Source organism: Miniopterus natalensis, chromosome 1 (genome assembly GCF_054644295.1).
Source record: "Miniopterus natalensis isolate mMinNat1 chromosome 1, mMinNat1.hap1, whole genome shotgun sequence".
NCBI classification, from domain to species: Eukaryota; Metazoa; Chordata; class Mammalia; order Chiroptera; family Miniopteridae; genus Miniopterus; species Miniopterus natalensis.
In genome coordinates this window covers 30964122-30984419 of record NC_142081.1, presented here as the reverse complement: position 1 = coordinate 30984419, position 20298 = coordinate 30964122, and the positions used below count along the sequence as shown (strand labels likewise).

General features: G+C 35.6%; 1 protein-coding gene across 1 annotated transcript in view; it reads left to right on the top strand.

The window, feature by feature from the left end:
• LRRC9 (leucine rich repeat containing 9) overlaps window positions 1–20298 on the top strand; it is an 89237-nt gene that overhangs the window by 44203 nt on the left and 24736 nt on the right. The window contains exons 18-24 of the mRNA XM_087820109.1: window positions 3142–3333; window positions 4429–4554; window positions 6485–6619; window positions 7647–7824; window positions 9927–10147; window positions 11497–11619; window positions 19449–19579. Of these exons, the coding sequence (XP_087676235.1) occupies window positions 3142–3333; window positions 4429–4554; window positions 6485–6619; window positions 7647–7824; window positions 9927–10147; window positions 11497–11619; window positions 19449–19579 (1106 nt within the window). The remainder of the gene's footprint in view (window positions 1–3141; window positions 3334–4428; window positions 4555–6484; window positions 6620–7646; window positions 7825–9926; window positions 10148–11496; window positions 11620–19448; window positions 19580–20298) is intronic.

Here is a 20298-nt window from a genome sequence, read left to right as displayed (position 1 = left end):
CCTGGGCTGCAGGCTCAATCCCCAGTAGGGGGCATGCAGGAGGCAGCTCATCAATGTTTCTATCTATCTCTCCCTTCTCCCTCTCTCTCTTTCTCTAAAAATCAATAAAAACATTTTTTAAAAATAAAAATATCTAAGACTTTAAAAAATGTATATCCTCTAGATAGTGTCGTTTCCATTTTATTCTGCTCTTACTATTTCACATCTAATAGTGTGAATTCTTCCCGTCTGTCCATTATCCATGTGATTTCTTTTCCTCTCGGCCTTGTCCTTTCTACCTGAGTGTCACATGCATAGTTCTTGTTTGACCTGTGTTTGCCTTCTCATAGTTCACGGGAAAGTACAGTAATGCTCATATGCACATCAGTTTGGATCTTGTCTGGCTTCTGCTTTCCTGTTATATACTATATAACAAAACTAATTACATGTGTGGTTCTGTTACCAGTGGAATGGGGTACCCCTTTCCCCACTGACTGCTGGGGGTGGAGTCCTTACCATATCACGAGAAATAGAATTTTCTGAGGCTCGCACCAGAGGATGAGTGATTTTTATTTGCGTGGAATTACATCCCTGGGTTTTCAAAGTCCCATTTCCCTTAATCCAGTCCTGGAAGGAGTGTAACTGGGGTTTCAGTAGAGCTAAAAGCAAAGCCAGTGTCCAGAGTGTCTGCTCCATGTTACAGTTGGGTCCTGTTCAGCATCAGCATTTACCAGTTTTGAAGATAATGAATTGATTCCTTATAATTTCCCAAAGATAAGCAATTTACTTCTTGTTTGTTTGTTTTAAGATCATTAGGAATGCAGGAACTTAAACATGTTTGATGAGAGTCTATCCATTGCAGTGACTGTCCCAGTTGAAGTTCAAGTTCTCTCGTCCTCAGCCAGGGCAGCCTCTTAAAGTTAGCTCCCTTTGCCATGACTAGTGGTCTTTGATAGCTTCTTCGCCACCTGGTATGAAAGATGCTTCACACACATTTTATGCATTTGCTGTTGCAGCATGGGATCAGCCATTTCTTCAATAATCCCTAGTTTCCTTTAGAGAGAAATGGTATTTCAGGACCGCTCAAGGATACAAGGTGGCAGAATGTTTAATAATTAATTACTCATTTGTTTTATCCCCTATGATACACAAAGTAGTCTCAGGATGACTGTGTATGTTCTCTTCATTCTCCTCAGTTTAAAAAATAACTAAAATCATCACACTATATCCACCTTGTCAGAGCATGTAGCCTTACACTGTGCAACTCTCCCTTGAAGTTAATTGGTAACTATATATTTAATTCTCATCATCAGGCCTTAGGTTGGTATCTCTCTAGACATTCTGATTGTCTGAAAAGTATTCTATTATAGATTCCTCAGGAAGGGCTTATGAAAACAATATCCCTTCAGTTACTGCAAGTCAATAATAGTTTATCTACGTCTTTTATATTTAAAAGGCAGTTTTGTTAGCTATAAAATCCTTGGCTTACAGTTTCTTGGGCATATTAAATGTTATTTCATTTTCTTCTGTCATAAAGTGTTGCTATAGGAAAGCCTAAAGAAAATGTATAATTGATTTAATTTTAAAAGAATGTTTCTTAATACTTTTTTACTGCCAAATATTCTTTAGTTCAAGAAATGATAGTTTTTTATGCTTAATCATGGGAATAAAAAGTCAGTAACACTATTTGGTTTCCAGAACATTTGTTTAGATTTTAATGACCTGTACATTCAACTCCTGAAATCTGAACCACTATAATAATGCTATTCCAACAATATGAACTATGCATTCTATAGCAATGACTAATTCTATGCTAAATTCAAACAATTGTTTAAATTAAGCTGTAAATACATCAATTCATTTTTAATCTATAGTAATATTATTTTTATCATAAAATATGTTGCAAAATATCTTCTTAAAGTTCTCTTTATCTCTTTCTTGTTCTGTGTCTAAGTTAGTGTATACCTATGAAAAAATTTACTTGCAACAAATGCAAGTAACAAAGTTTTAAAGACTTCTTACAAATAAGTAAGATGAAGCTCTGGCTAAATAAATGGCCATAGACATGAAGCACAATAAATGAAAACAAAGAAGAAATTTGAAAATGGCTAATATAAAGAAATGGAAAGATGTTTGACTTCACTGGTAATAAACAATGTAAATTAAAATGAGGCAGGTGGATTGATAGGTATTTAAAGAAATGGGTGTTCTCATATTCTACTGTTGGAAGAAAAAAAAATGGTACAAACTTCCTTGAAAACTATTTGGCAGTTATTTATCAAAAGTCTTAACAATATAGAAATCCTTAAAAGTAGTACACCCATTTCTAAAAAGCCCTTTCCAAAAAATATCAGCTTCTCAGTTAAAGTATCATGATCATGGTCTTTGGTTGCCAACAATGGGAGCCACTTAAATGTCCACAGAAAAATGTTTAAAGCAATCCTAATAGTTCACATATTAGACTATTATGCAATCGTTAAAAATAATTTTGAAGAGCATTTAATGATAATGTGAACATGTTAAAATGATACAAAATTCTAATACAATCTGTTTTGTACAAGAAAAAATATATATGTCCATATAATAAAAAACAATGTTTTCAGCCATTCTTTCTGAGCAATATAATTATATGTTTTCTATTTTTACTTTGTACCTATTTATTGTAGTTTCCAAGCTTCCAACAGAGAACATATTACTTTAATGATTTTTCAAAATTATTATTAAAAAGCATGCACTTTTGAATAAGAAAATCATAGAATAGGTTCAGTGGTTTCTACCTCTGAAGATAAACCTTTTTAAACCTAGCTATGGGTTCAGTAGTATAAACCAAAAGCCTAAAGAGTAAGACATGTAATTCCTTGTTTGTGGGGGACAAATTGTTTCCCCAGTTTTTCTTTGCCTTCTCTTCTCTGAAAACAAAGAGTGCCACTCTATGTTATAAGGGTGAATGGAGCGACAATGAAGGGAAATGACTAAAATAAAACACCCGTAGCTCTTCAGGAGCATGAGTACATTGATACCACGACTGCAGTGTAACTACTGTTTAGGTTTCCTGTGAGGATTATCGAGAGCACGTGGGATACTTAGAGGATCAGAGAGGAAAGAACTACATCAACACAAACCATATCCCCTCGGCATCACTTCCCTTTGTATGTATTGCAGTATAACCTTGAATATTTGGATGCGAGCCATAACCACGTGATAACCCTTGAGGGATTTAGAGGCCTGATGAAACTGAAGCACTTAGACTTGAGCTGGAATCAACTAAAAAAATCTGGCGATGAAATAAATATATTATGCAAACACACCACAAGCCTTCTCACTCTTGACATCCGACATAATCCGTGGCAAAAGGTATGCAACAGACATGTTATAAAAAAGCAAACAATTATTGTTATTTCAAAGCCATTTTCTCACTAGTATTCAATGATAGCCAGAAATAGGCAAACTATCTTTGTTGTAATAGAATTCCTTAAATTAAATTTATTGTAGTGATCAAATGAATCAAATGTTACTATAAAAAACGCTGTAATTTCACATCAGAATTTTTTGTAATCTCTAATAGTTTGAGAGCATTATGGCTTTAAGAGTGTTAGATGTCATTGCCATTTGCAAATCTTCAGAGAGTTTATGTAGCTCAGTGTGCTGGAACTCTACTGTAATAAGGCAAAGGAAACAAGAATAATAGAATTACAGGGAAAGAAACATACTATTAAGGGGAAAACAAATTTGTCATCTCCCCTGATGTGTTCTACTATAAAAAAAAATTGAACACTTTTTTCTCATCAAGAAATACATAGCTTCATGCTAAGAAATTTCAGTACCCAATGATTCTATTTAAGTGTATCTCCAAATATTTAAAACAAGCCCCAGGTTTATAGTTTCAGGAACCCTCCTTTCTTGCTTTCCAAAAATGTATATAAGACTGTGCAACACTTTTAAAGCATGACTGGTTTATTCAATTGACTATATGACTGTTTATACTGTTGTATTTCTCCTATTTTGCTCTGTAAAGTTAAAGGATATTTTTCTTTTGCCAAAGCAGACCACAGTACAGCTATCTCCCTGTTGCTGAATTAAATGTCAAGGGCTGAAGATCCGTGTTGAATCACACTCGTAGCTGACTAGCTGCCGGCTGATCTAGATAAAAAGGAGGCACTGCAGTTGTTCTTTGAACACTTTCACCAGTCACTTTCCAACAGCTTATGGGATTTCCCCCCTTCATAGGAGTAGAACCATCCACCTCCAAACAGAACAGATTAATTCATAAATATAATTTAATTTTGACTATTATGTAAAGAATTAAGTTAAGCCGTTATTTTCAAATGTACATTAAAATAAAAGATGCATAATTCTGAGTCATATGGGAAAGAATGAAGAAGCACTCCTGTCCATGCCATAACATATGTAATATTTTGTAAAAATTAACTTTTTGTTATTTTTCCCAAGCCAGCCACATTAAGGCTGAGTGTTATTGGCAGATTAAAGACACTTAATCATTTAGATGGACTCCTAGTTTCTGAGGAAGAAGCAGCAGCAGCTATGAAATTTATTAGTGGAACAAAGATTACTCAGGTTAGATTTTACTATTTAACATTTCTTGTGCTATTTAGAATATACAAGTAGTATTTCCCATATTCTTGTTTTGTTATTAAGATTTTATATCCTCTTAGCATGCTAATAAAAAATATCCCATTTAACTCTCTATAAATAAGGTAAGTTAGAGGCCATGAGAAATCATTTAGTGAATTATCTACCTACTATGGATGTTACATGTTTGTGGTTGAAAAAAACAAAACTATTAATTTGAAGGAGAGGAAAGGCCTATATTACCCAGATTAATAATGCTATATTTTGGACAAAGTAGCTTCAACATCCTAAATATCTCCAGTCTAGTTTTTTAACTATTTACTTTGTGTGAGGAATTTAAATATTACTTCCTTAAGCAATGTAATGTTTAATTTTGGATCTATTAAAAATGAAGGAAATAAACTATTTTGTTGATTAAAAATACAATTAACTCCTGAAGAAGAGTTGGGAATTTACCCTACCAGAAATAAAAACTTACTAAAATCCTTTAAGACAATGTGGAATTGTCACAGCATTAGACAAACAGACCAAAAGAACAGAATATAAAGACCCAACATTGACCCACACATACATGGAAACTTGATAAATAACAGAGCTGCCTTTACAGACCAATAAAAAGCACTAAGACAAATGCATTAAGAACTTCGCTGTAAAAATAAAAACCAAAATGTTTTAGAAGAAAATATAAGAGATTATCATTATGACCTTGATTTGGGAAGAATTTATTACACAAAAAACAAAGAGCATAAAACTATAAGAGACTGGATTTGTCTATGTTAAAATTAATACATCTGTTCCTCAAAGGGCACACCAGGATGAAACTGAAAAGAAATTTGTACTGAGAAAAGAAATTTGCAACACATCAAACAACCGATATTCTTTATATGTCCAGAATATATCATGAAAAAGACAACCCATCAAACAAAAAAATGGGCAAAAGATTTAAACAGACCCTTCCCTAGAGAGCAAATCAGAACAGCCAAATAACTTAGGAAAAGATGCTCCATCACATTAGTATTCAAGAAAATGAACATTAAAAGTGCAATGATCTACCAATTTACAGCCACCAATTGGCAAAAATTTTAAAGCCTGACAATATCAAGTTTCAGCAAAGATCTGAAGTAACGGTTACAATTGGTACAACTACTTTGCAAATACAATTTGGCATTATCTACTAAAGCTGAATATGTATATACCTGGGTATATATTTGTATATAATGTATACACCAGGGGTCATGCACAACAATATTCATGGCAGGAATGTTTATAATAGCAAAAAAACTGAAATTAGCCCTAATGTTCATTAACAAGAGAGTTGACAGGAAATGCTATATAGCAATAATATCTGGATGATCTACGGCTACATGCAGCAGCATAGATGAATCTCATGAATATAATGTTGAGCAGAAAAGAAAGTCATAGAAGACTTCATACATATTAATACATAAAGTTCAAATATGTGCAGATGAAATGATACATTGTTTACAGACACAAACATAGGTCAATAAACAAGCAAATGGTAGATACAAATTTGAGATCATTTGATCATTCCTTAGGGGATCAATTGATTCACTTAAGTGGTGGTGTCTGAGGAAAAAGATTAGGATGGGTAGTAGGAATATTCTAGCTCTTAAGCTGGTTTCATGGATGGATTATATGGGTGTTTGTATTACAGTATTCCTGTCACAGTTTTATAAATATTATTTGTAATGGTTAAATATCTGCTAAAGAAACCAGAGTGAAACACATAATTTAAGGTTTATCTAGACATTGAAAACATTTTAAGGCAAAGGAAATGTCATATTTTGAAATTATTTGTTGGGCTACTCATCCAGGACATAGTCCTTTTAACTATATATAAACAAACTTCTATATGCCATTTCCTTTATTCATCATATGTTTTTTATTTAATTAGGTATCTGTCTTACGGCATTCTAGCATTAAAGAGGAGAGACCACGGATACTTAGTATATGGCCTTCTGCCAAAATTCTGACACAGATTTCAAAGTTAGGACTACATTCACATCTGAACGGAAACTGGTACTTGAAGGTAAAGGCTAATTCTATGAAACCCAATAAACTTAATTTCAATTGATTTTTAGTTATCTTTGGTCTGTATATCATAAAGAGGACACAGATAGGTAAGGTGCAGAAAATTGGAAGAGCTGAATTAAAATTAAATAGGGAGGTCAAGTTGTGCATAGTTATGTCATGGGGGCTAGGCCTTGATGGTAGTCACCATAGAATTGGAAATTTCACATAAAGGCAGACTACAAAACCAAAGAGTAGATTCTGATAAGATGTCAAAATAAGCAAGCAAACTTTAAAGCTCAGAGTCAGAGGTCAAACCAAAAGTTTGGGTGGCGAGGTAAAAGGAATCAAAATTCCTGGCAAGGGACTAGGGGAACTAGTCAGAACTCAGCCAAGGATACAGGAAAAAGTTCCGAGCACCAGCAGCTTCTTGCTGCATAAAACACCCTTATAGATCTTGCCAAAGATAGAAACTGGCAAATAAAAGCTGAACCTTGAAAACGGAAGATATTAGTGGCATTATTTTTATTATGGGATATATACAGATATTTCGCTGTGATGCAGGTCCAGTGACAGCCTCGGCTGACCACACAGGGAGTTCTGGAATTAGAATGGCCCTTTAAATTTGTTCCAAGTTGGGCTGAGATGGCAGGCCTTTCTATCCCTCTGTCATTGGATGTGGGCCAACCTGGGATGGAGTGTGACCTTGGTCGAGGCAGCTCTCTGCAGCTGAGGCTGTCCCCGAAGGGGCTGCCAGCTGAAAGCTTTCTGCCAACGGCATTCCCAGCAGCTGGGACAAGTCCCTCGCTGCAGTGGGAATCTGACTGGCCCAGCACAAAGACCATATACCCTATAAGTCCCTCTTCAAGTTATAACCTTGTCAAATTTTACTTTTTTGTAACCTAAGGGTTTCACAATATCTTTATTGTGAAAGAATTCCTTTGATGTTACCACATTTGAATTATTTCCCTAATCATTTTATCTTATACCACTGAATTTATTGATGAGATTCAGAAGTAACATATAATATGTTAATTATTCTACAGATAACTGCCTTGAATTTAGATGGGCAACATCTCTTTGAAATCACAAATTTAGAAAAATTGGAAAATTTGAAATGGGCATCATTCAACAACAACAACCTCACGAAAATGGAAGGCTTGGAATCCTGTGTTAACTTAGAAGAGCTCACATTAGATGGAAACTGCATCTCAAAGATAGAAGGTAAGGAATTTGAGAAACTGAACGTCTTAGAAAATGAATGTCTAATTGACAGGAGCAAAAAATGAGTAATACTAAGGATCCAATTTCTGAAGAGAAAAATCTCTAGAGAAGTTCCAAGAAGGTTTGGCGCAGAGTATTCTAAACACTCTCAGTGGGATCAGTGACCACCTACTGCATATAATGAGCCCAGCTAGCTGACTTTCACCTCTCCGCCCCCTCTCCTCTCCTCTATGCCAGCGTTCACCATCTATTACCAAACCCAGCACATTACCATCTAGGCAGTAATTGATATTTGTAGAGTTGAAAGAAATGAATGAATGAACGAGGTCCTTTTTTAAAAGATAATACAGCCCAGTTCATTTTTCAAATTATGGAAATAAGGTTACATTTGGAAATTTGAAGACTTTAACAAAAATGAAAATTTTATTCACAAGAAGCTGAAAATAAAATGTACTATATAACCTTTTATATGGATCCACATGCAAGTACAGTGAAGCAGCTTTATTACTGTCTGGATATGCACACACGTGCGCGCGTGCACACACACACACACACACACACACACATACATGAGTATCGAATATTTCTGAATGTGTATTTTAGTAACAGGGCTGCCCTTGGTGAGGACAGAAGGTAAGAACTGGAAATCGTGGCTGGAAAAAAGACTTAATTTATACTCTATTCACTTTTGAATTGTTGGGTTATTTTTAGCATGTGTGTATACTACCTTCTTCATAAAATAGAAAAGTTTATTTCAAAAAATTACATATGCAAAAGCAAATATTAAATATCTTTTAAAGCAGCATGTATGACATTTGTTATACTTTATTTTAATGGCTGTTAACAATATATTTCTAAAACTTGCTTGAGCGTAAGAATCACTTGGGATACTTATTGAATATACAAATTCACAGGCCTCTGTAGATTTCAGTTGAGTAAGCCTGAGGGTAGCTCAGGCATTTGTGTTGAGAACCATCACTAGTCTTCCATTCCCATAAGCAGGGCGTTGTTGTGCTTTGTATATACAATTGAAACCCTATTTCCTTTTTACTCCCTTCCATAATCCCACTGAGGGGAAAAATCCCCCAACCTATACCCACTTTCTCTATATCCACTTTTCAGAGAAGACAGCTACCCCACTAAACTTTAACAGATATTTCTCTTCATTTTTCCAGACATAGATAGGTTCAATATCCATTTAAGGATTTCTGCCCTGATGGTTTTATCCTAACATGCCCTAGGTGGATTTACTTCCAGCGTTGCACAGTCCACGATAGAAGCTGGTGTGAAAGGGGAGTGGATAAAATTTACTGAGGACCAATTATCTGCCAAAAGCTGTAACTGATGTTTTTCAAATGCCATTCCATTTAATTCCGTGGCCCCTTGGAAGTAGATTTCAGAATGTCCATGTTGTGGGGGAGGAAAATGAGGCTCAGAGGCTACATCCTTTTACATGATTTACCTACGGCCCAAACCAACTTTGACACATTTGAAACCAACTTTGACTCCAAAGTTCTTGTCTTTCAACTGCACCTTCCTACCTCTGGTTAGAAAGTGCCTACACTACATAACATACACAGGAGTTAGATGGTGGTGAGAGGTGGCATTTTTTAAAGTTCTGTCTAGAGTATTTTTAATCATACAAAGGTAAAATTAGCCTAATTGGTTCTTTTTAATACAAATGATGCCACAATGAGGAATACTTGCCAGAGTATTGTGCTCCAGCTCCTTACCCTTGTTTTAAAATGGGGGCTGGTGACTGTCTCTTAGCTTTGTGTAGAGCTTTGTGTTACTGTGATGGTGAAAATCTTAATTATACCACTTGAAGTTTATTGGAAGGCAAAATTTAGTATTTCCTACATAATTCCTTCCCTTACCAGCTAATGAGTCTACTTAGAAATTCAAAATTGGAATTTAATACATTAGCTGGGACTTGATACACACGATATCCTTAAGTGAAAGGAAAAACAATGATGGTTAATATTATAGACCATAAGGCCACTTGAATTTAGAAAAAGAGAAACAGTAAAATGACCAAATTTTTTTTAAATTAACCTTTCAGTATTGTCTGAAACTTTTCTTGAATTTGCTTATTTTTCTAGGCATTTCCAAGCTGACTAAATTAACTCACCTCAGCATGAACAATAATCTTCTCACTGGTTTGGAAAAGCATACTTTTGATAACATGCTTCATCTTCACTCCCTTTCTCTTGAGAACAACAGAATCACTTCATTGAGTGGTTTGCAAAAAGTGTTTACTCTAATTGAATTATACATAAGCAATAACTATGTTGCTCTCAATCAGGAGATCTACAATTTAAAGGTGACTATCTGGGGTAATGTTTTTGTTTTTTAAAATATTTTTATGTTTTTGTACTAGGAAGGTAATGCATGTTTACTATACAGGATTTGGAAAATATAGAAAAATGTAAAGAAGAAAACAAAAATCAAGAATAACAAGGTTTATTAAAATGTATTTGCATTCAATTTATGTGTACATACAAACACATGTATGTGTTACCATAACGTCCCCAGGTTGATAATCTCCATGGGTAAATTTTTTTTTAGTACTCAAATAAAATAACCCAAACTCCATTTCCCCTAACCAGTGCTTTCCTCCGTATTTCTAAGGATTTCCCAGCCTGAATAGGGAGTGAGATTCTTTAACATTTCCTGTTCTTGGCATAATTCTTGGTTATCTCTCACTTACTGGTTCTTACTGGTGGCTCCATCTTTCTGGTCAACTTTGCCTATCTTTGCTCTTTTTAATTCTCCCAAAGAAACCTCTAATTCCAGCTACTGTATAATAGGCTTTACTGAAAGTTTGAATAAATGGAAGTTTACTACAGTGCAGAGTAGGAATTCACTTCAGATGTAATGTGTGACTTGATTATTTATAAAGTTGAATGGCCATTTCCTACCCCTGGAACTCTCACCACCATGGCCCCTTTTCTTTTGCTTATATGATACTAGGACTTCATCTCCTAACAAAATGTAGGCCCATTTCCCATCTTTCCTTAAGTTCAGCTTTCTCGCCTCCTACTTCCCCAATATAACTACTTCTTCTAAAGAGGCAACCTAATCAACAATAGCAACAACAAAATAAACTATTCCACATTATGATGCAGAGTAGTTTTACTCCCTCTTATCTTAACCTCTCTCAGCCATGCCCACTCAGGACCCTTCCTTCACAACAAGGGCATATCAAAATGTCTTTCTGACAGGAAAGCACATTTTCCCTTACGACGAATTCTGCTACACTCTCAGAAGGTAGGAGCACTTCGGTTTTATCCCCTCATAAGGGGGACAAAGGATATAGCTATTTCATTCTTGTTATATCTGTATACACATATACATGCTATTTAATAGGCCAGTATTCCATAAATAAAGCATATTGTTTTAAACTTATCTAAGTTCCCTCCAAGTCATTACCACTGATAGATGATACATTTAGCACCAGCATCCTAAAAAAAGATTCTGATCATTTAATTGGCCACTGAATATTGAACAACATTGGACCTTAATGCACTAAAAAGTATACTTAAAAGCACTCAAATCACTACAAAATGATAGGGTAATTCAAATATTAAAATTCAAGGATAGTTAAACTCTTAAGGAGCAGAAATTTGATATATATGTATCACTTTAAATGTATGTATTTTTATTACCCAGGGTTTATGCAACTTGGTCATTCTAGACGTGTATGGAAACATTATTGTATGGAATCAAGAAAACTACCGGTTGTTTGTAATATTTCATCTTCCAGAACTGAAAGCTTTGGATGGAATCTCAATTGTAAGTTGTTTTATGACTCAGCATTTGCTCCATATGGAATATATGCCTATTCACAGATCCACAGGCCACAATCATATTCCACATTGTTTTATCACTAGTATGATATCCAAACTTACTATGCTTATTAATATCTAGGTTTCCAAAACACACTGTAGACCTGGGTTTTAAAACTTTTTCCTCTGACCAATTCTTTTTTACCCTTTTTATTGAGTTTATTGGAGTGACACTAGCTAACAAAGTTATACAGGTTTCAGGTGCACAATTTTACAGCACATCATCTGTATATTGTACTGTGTGTTCACCACCCTTCTCTGGCCATTTCTTAATCATCTAAGTTGAGGTGGCAGTGGGGGGAAGATGCTGCTTACATTTGTACCCACTGATTCAATGCCTAAAAAGTAAAGAGCACAATTTTATGGGACAGGATAGAAAAAAAAAACTGCTTTGGAGCCCTACCAAAAATCTGCTCTGGGGCCTAAAAATAGCTTCCTATTCCCTGGAAAAATACAGTTGTTATATTTAAGAAAAATAAACTTGAACCAACAAATAATATGTCAACATTATTAGTGAACAGTAAAGAAAAATTACTCAGGACTAAATATGAAAGCAATATTTGGAAACTTGGATTCTATAACAACTGTGTTAGTACAGGGCTCCTGGTTTCCATGTAACAGGGTGAGTGCATGACAAACAACGGAAGAATATAAAGGCTCCCTGTGTAACACTGCCTAGCTCCTGTCAAATAATAAAATTCATCAAATATTCTAGAAAATTGAGAGATAGTTCATGATTATTTGGGACCCCAAGGTGCTCTGAGAAGATAGCTAATTCTAGCCTTTTTGGGGATCCTCCTCAAAATGGAAAATCAAAAACATTCTTCCCCAACACAGACAAATTCTCTAGAATCTTGTACACTGGGTTTTATTTAGGTATCGCCTTTCATTGAGGGATGTTTTAAAATAGACTTATGAAACTAGTATTGCATTTGCTCTAATGATGTTGGTGAGGATCTTATCCTTCCTATCTCTCTGTGCCCTCATCGAAGGACCACATGAGAAAGTGCTTTTAGAAATAAGTGTAGGAAAAACTTTTTGCCTTAAGAAAAAGTTACACTCTACTCACTGACAATGAGTGTTATTTAACTATTTTCCTTTCACTTTGTCTACCTAAAAGATCAGGGCCAAATTTATGGTTCAATACCCCAAAACCTTGTAGGATTCATGGTCTATCTGTCCCTACCCCAGTTCTGATCTATTCTAACTTAGATCATTCTTGGTCCTGATCTTCACTATTTATTATTTTCATTTTACTGTTGGATTATATGTGCTTCCTGTAAGCCGCCACAAATTCTCATGGAATGAGGTAGAGTATAAACATATGAATTAATAATGGAACATGAAGACAAGACTGAATAATTTAGACTTTGAGACATAATGGGAGGGCATCGAAGATTGAATAGGGGGAAAACATATTCAAAACTATGTATTAGGAAATTTAACCTAACAGCAGTGTTTACAGTAATAGATTTTGAAAGACCAATAGGAGACTGTTAGAGTAGTCTACATGTGAGGTAATAAGAACCTGAACCAAGGGGAATTGACTTTAAAACGGAGAGCTGAAAGGTATGAGAAATACTGGGGAGAATTGACAGAACTTAGCAACCAACTGGATTTGAAGGACAAGGAAAGGGAAGAGTACAAGGTCTGAGTCTATACCGATAAGAAATATCGTAACAGGAATATGAATATAAGAAAAGCAGTTTTCCGAAATAAGATGATTAGTGTTGAACACATTAAGTTTTACATGATAGTGGATCATCTGACTGGAGATGCCAAGCAAGAGGTTGGAAACAGAACAAATTTAAATATGGAAATTTAATTTACATTTGTTTAGATTTGGAAGTAAATTGAAGAAAGTTGATAGTTAAAACCAAAAACATATGTAAGGTCGTCTAAGGTAAGAGGGTAGAGAAAGTAAATAAATCCAAGTTAGGCTTCCATTTAGGAAATTTAAAGAGGAAAAGAAGTTACAAAAAGTAGGTGCAGAGGGAGATAGAAGAGCAATATAATTCTAGAGTTTTTAAGATATAAATGGACATGGACTTTAGAAATGACATAATCCAAATCCTTTATTTTATAGATAAGCACAAAGAATTCCAGAGAATTTATTTTTTATTCATTCATTTATTTATTTTATTTTATTGTTGACAATATTACAGATGTCCCCCAATTTTCCTCCCCATTCCTCCACTCCTCTCAGCCCCTGCCCCACCCAGGCCTTCACCACACTATTATCTGTGTCCCTTGGTTATGTATTTATATATAAAAGATCTGTGGTTAATCTCTTCCTGTCTCCTCCCCCCTCCCCTCTGAGATATGTCAGTCTGTTCCATGCCTCCATGCAAGAACTCCAGAGAATTTATATGACTTATTCCAAGTGACATGACTCTTTACTTGTAAAGCCTAGACAGCTGAGCCTCCCTCTGTCCAGGGCTCTTTGGACATATAATCACAGTGCCTTCTCTGGAGTGGGAGTCAAGGGAGGACATAGACTCTTTCTACATACTTCTATTTTTAAAATACTTTTACAAGAAAAGTACAGAAAAAGATTGCTAATTCCTGATTTAGAAAGACATTAATCAAATGTTATTTTTATGATTATGAAAGATGCAAAAGCAATGCTATTCCTAAGGCTGAATTAATGTTTTTTAAACTTATTTTGAGATTGTATCATTCAGGGTTCAACCAGAAACACACAACTAGTAGGAGATATATGTGTGTGTGTATGTACATTAGGAGATTTGTTACAAGGAATACTTAATTGTGGAGGCTGCCTAAGCAAGTCTGAAATCTAATGGGCAGACCATCAGGAAAGGAAGATTATGGACAGTTCATTGTCATGGACCAAAGTTGCCTTCTGTAGGTGGATTTCTTCTATGTTTCAAGAAAGTTTCAGCTCTACTTTTAAGTCTTTGCAGTTGCTTGAATCAGGCCTACCCAGTTTATCCAAGAGGATCTCCTTATTGAAAGTCAACAAATTAGGAGTTTTAATTTAACTTGCAAAACCCCTTCACAGTAATACCTACATTAATGTTTGCTAGAACAACTAGAGACTGTAGCTTCACTTACTTCATAGCTCTGTTGTTTGATGCATACACCTTTAGGATTGTTGTGTCTTCTTGGTAGAATGACCCTCTCATCAGTACGTAATGTTCCTCTCTGTCCCTGGTCATTTCCTTTGCATTTAAGTCTGTTTTATCAGATATTAATATAACCGCTCCTGCTTTCTTTTGATTAATGTTTGTGTGGTATATCCTTTGCCATCCTTCTACTGTCAACCTGCGTATAGCATTATATTTGAAATTAGTTTCTTGTTGCCATCATACAATTGGGTCATATTCTTTTCTCCACTGCCAACTCCTAGCTTTTAAATGGTGAGTGTAGACCATTTCCATTTAAGGTGAGTGCCATAGTCTGCCATTTTATTTTTTGTTTTGTTTGTTTCCTCTATCTCTCTTCTGTTTTCTTTTTCAGAAAGATAAAGCTTCCTGCAAGTTACTTGAACATTTTATAATTTTTTTTTTTTTAGTATATCTCTTTATATAGATTTTTTTTACTCATTGCTCTAGGCATTGCATTTCATATACATAACTTATTATAGTCCACTAGTGTTTACATTTTTACCAATTTAAGTGAAGTATTAGAAATCTTACTTGCTTTTAAGTCTATTTCTCCTCTTTTATTGCCTTAAATATATCCTCTCTATATATTAAGAGCCACATCAGATAATATTATGATTTTTTTACTTCAACTGATCAAATATAATTTAGAAAACTCAAGAGTAAAAGAAAAATCTATTGTATTATATCTTCCCAGGATGCTTTCTTTTTTCCTGGTATTTATTCCAAGCCGCTTCTTTCTTTCTTTTTTTTTCTCCTTGTTTCAAGAACTTCTTTTAGCTATTCTTTTAAGGTAGGTCTGCTGTCAACAAATTTGCTTAGTTTCCTTCATGTAACAATGTCTTAATTTCCCTTTTATTTCTGAATGATATTTTCTCTGGATATAGATAGGATTCTGGGTTGACAGTTCTTTTCAACTAAAAGAATGTGACACAACATTCTCTGGTTTTCACAGTTTCTGATGAGAAACCGGTTATAATTCAAACTTTTCTTCTTAGAGGTAAGATTTCATTTCTCGCTCACTGCTTTCAAGATTTTTTTTCTGTCTTTAGTTTTCAGAAATTTGATTATGGTTATGTGTCTTGACATGGATTTAGGGGGTTTCCTCTTTGGGCATTTGCTCAGCTTCTTGAATCTGTAGATTCATGCTTTTTCCAAAGTTGGAGAAATTGCAGCCATTATTTCTTCCAAGATTTTTTCGGCCCCATTCTATTCCTCCTCTCTTCTAGAAATCCAGTGTTATTAATGTTAAATCTTTTGTTACAGTTCCACGTGTTCAGAATGTGGTCTATCTTGATAAGGTGAAGCTCATTTGTTTTAAAATCTGTTTTCTCTCTTTTGTTGAGGTTGGGTAATTTCTATTGTTTTGTATTTGAGTTCACTGATTCTTTCCTCTGTTCTCTCTACTCTGCTGTTAAGCCCATCAATTGTGTTTATTTGGTTATAGTATTTTTCAATTCTAAAATTTCCATTTGGTTTTTCTTTATATCGTCTATTACTTTGCTGACACTTTTTATTTCTTTACTGAGAGTTTCTATTTATTAATTTGTTTCAAGCATGTTCATAATTGCTCACTGAAGCATTTTTGTATGGTTGCTTTGAAATCCTTGTCAGGTAATTGTTAGAATTTTATATAAAAGAAATAATTATAATTATTTCTGATTAATTGGCTTCCCCTTTCCTAGTCTTTGACAAGAGGAAGCAGGCTTTTTGTGGACTTTTTGTTTTCTCTTATTGGCATTTTTTGACTTCTGGCTTCTCTAGCACCTAGTGCAGCATATATGAGGCAAAAAGAAAACCCAGGTCTAAAGGGAAAATTCACTTCTGTTATTTTCTTTACTTTTACACCACTATCACACAATACTTCTGACACCAAATGTGCAGGCTTTTCACACATCAAGCAATTCTCCAAAACCAGGTGTGTGAACCTGGTTCTAACACTATCCACCTGGAGATGGCATCAGATCCCATCAGTTCCCCAGTACGGCCCCACCCCCATTTCACATGCCTGTCATAAGCTGTCGCTTGTGCTTCTCAGTAGCTGGCTGTAAATAGGAGGTTCACATGACCTCCTGCTTAGGTTTAATTAATTTGCTAAAGCAGTTCATAGAACTCAGTAAAACATTTACTTATTAGATTACTGACTTGTTTTAAAAGGTTATAACTCAGGAACAGCCTGATAGAAGAGATACATAGGGCAAGGTACAGGGAGGAATGAAGCTTCCATGCTCTCTCTGAGCACACCACTCTCCCGCACCTCCACATGTTCACCAACCCAGGAGCTCTCAGAACCTCCTCCTTTTGGGTTCTTATGGAGGCTTCACTGTGTAGGCATGCTTGATTAAATCATTGGCCACTAGTGACTGATTCAACCTATAGCCCTTCCACCCTCCCTGGAAGTCAGGAGGTAGGACTAAAAATTCCAGCCCTCTAATCATGGTTGGTTGCCCTGCAACCAGCCCCCATCCTTAGTGACTTTCCAAAAGTCACTCATTAACATAAATTCAGGTGTGGTTGAAAAGAGCTTGTTATGAATAACAAGACACCTTTTGCCTTTGTGGTTCTGGAGCTATTTCAGGAACCTATGACAAAAGACCAAATATAACAAAAGATGGCCCTATAGCTCTTATATAGGAAATTGCAAGGGTTTTAAGAGGTATGTGCCAGGAACAGTGAAGATAAAATATATATTTCTTATTATAAATCACAGTATCACAGTCTATCCCTAAAGGATCTGATCTGTCTTTGAAAACAGATCTTTTACAGAAAAATAATCATAAAATTCAAAAGATACTAGCATATAACTACAATCCCATCTAGTCATTATCCAGTCCATAATCATATAAAAATTTCTCCCATGGTGAGGCCACTGAGATTTGCAGGTTTCCACTAGAGACCTTGTCAGCTTCCCTTAGCAGGAGTGATCTTGGAAAACAGCTTCACCCTTTCAGACATCCGGAGTAATTGAGCTAAGAGACAATATCATCTCTTGCTCTGAGCCTCTTTGAGGTATTAATGTAATATTAGATTTTCCTCATTATGTACCTATTTATTAATTCCTTTCCTCGTAACTACTATTTATCCTTTCCATTTATACTCAATCTTTTCCACCTTTGGAAGGGCCAATAGGCTCAGTCACTGTGCTGGTCTAGAGCAAACAGCAATACCAGTCTAGCAAATACCTCCCCATCAGTTCAGTGTTGTTCATATAGGCTGAGCTGATACAAGTACAGAACTAGTTGGCTATTTTTGACACCAGGCAGTTCAGCTATAGTCACTGTTAACCCCCATTTTGCCAGGTGGGGTGAAGACAAAACCCACCCCATCAGGCCCTAATGAATTCTGACATAAGGTTTAAAAACTTAGTTATAGTTTCACTGCTTAGAAATCATCCGTTTCCAGCACTTGTTGCAGCTGTGGTCTTGTGACCACTGCATCAGGTAGGAAAAAAAGTTGAGGTGATGGAGGGAAGACGAAACAACAGTAAAATGATTATATCAACACTATCATCCTCTCTTAGCTAGAACTGCATAGTCATACCAGCATCCTTCCCCAACCTCTCTTCCCCAGATCCACCAGAAAAACAGAAAAATATAACCAGTGAGGACATACCTTTAGCCCCACTCATGTTGACATTGAGTGTGAGCATTCGTGAAGGCATATAAACCAGCCCTTCATGCTTTTATCTCCCCATGTTTTAGACAACCAATGTTTTAATTGCCCATTCCAATTCTCTATCAAACTACTACTCTTAGGAGGATATCTTTCTGCCCATCATTGAACATTATGGGCTGTCAAGTGTGTTCCTTGGTCTGGAGAAATAACAGTCAGTTGTCCAAATTATTGTAATTTCTTCTTTTCCATTTCTTTTATAGCACTCTGAACATTTGCTTTTACCACTGAGTAAGCAAAACCCAGTCCACAGTCAGAATTTATTCCTACCAAGAAACATTTATAGGGCTACCAGCCTCAGTGTGACTTTCAGCTATGTTCAGGGCCTTCCCCCAAGGGAAATCTACAATTTGGCCATCTGGCAGACAGAACAGGATTATTGGCATTTTGTGCCTCAGAGGATGCAAAGGGAGTATGTCTAGATTCGGCCCATCTCTGCATTGCTGTAGACCCCCAATGTTCACCTACTTCGTAGACCCATGTGGCCACCTTAACTAACCATAGGGGGATATCTGCTTGTCAATTCCAATTACCTTCCAAACCTAAAAGGGCGTTCTAATGGGCATCAACATGACCTACTTTAATATACCCCTCAAATTTCCATAGGGCCATGCCCCATATGGGCATCCCTTTAATAGGCCAGGTTTCCATTGCCCTCCTGCCTCACCATATGGCCAGGCCAGGAACACTGGATAAAGACCAAATGTATATTTTTTATTATAAATAACAATAACACACCAGGGAACTCACCACAATGTCATTCCTCAAGTCCCAAGGTCCCTAGCTGGTCTGTCTTCTTCTCTGTACCTTTTAGTCTCCTTATGTTTATTTTATATACAATGTACAGGGGTTTTAGTTGTACTTATTAGGAGGAATGAGGAGAAATGAGTCTGCTCCATTTTGACCTGGAACCAAAGAATTAAACTTATTTAGTCATCTGTAAGGGAAGACATCACTTTCTAAATGTTCTCATATATAGGACCCACCAGAGACTGAGTATGCAAAAGATTTGTTTGGTGGCAGACTAACTTCTGACATGATCGCAGAACGACAAGGACATTCAAACTTCACCCAAATGCAAGAATTAAATTGGACTTCATCATCCATCAGGTATAATTATTTATTATATGTTTTTTGACCTTATAATTAAATATGTAATTATCATTTTTCTAAGGCTTATAATTTATACATCTTATCCAAATATAACTGATAATTCAGAAGATTATCTACCCTAACTTCAAAATCTCATGCTAACTTCACCACCCTTTGAAACACTCTAATAATTTTTATCATCACACACTATGGTTAAAAATGTCATCAATCTCTTTCTAAGACCTTGTGTTTCCCTTTTCTTTTATAACCAAGCTTTTAAAAATTAGAATATACTATGTTTGTTCTTCACATTATATCAGTCTAATTAAGGCAATCTGGCTTCACTCCTCTGACACTATTTTTATGAATGTCCACTGTCCTCCTGGTTAATAAATCCCTTTATTGCCTCTCTTTTTCTTATTCTGCACTCATCATAGGCAGACATCTTTAGCCATAGTTTTAATTTATGACAGTGACCCCCAAATTTAGCTCAAACCTAGGCTCCTCACTAGGATGCTCAATTGCTTTCTAGATGGCAACTAGAAAACAACACCCACCTATTGTTGCCCAAGTCAAAAATCTATGTTATTTCTCTTTCTCCTTTGTCCTCTGTTTTTAATTAATCACCATGTTCTACAGAGTCTGTGTCTTACGTATGTCTCATAATTCCCTCCTTCTTTCCATAGTCACTGCCATTGGACTATGTTGGAAAATGAACTATTTCAGAAAGTTTTTGA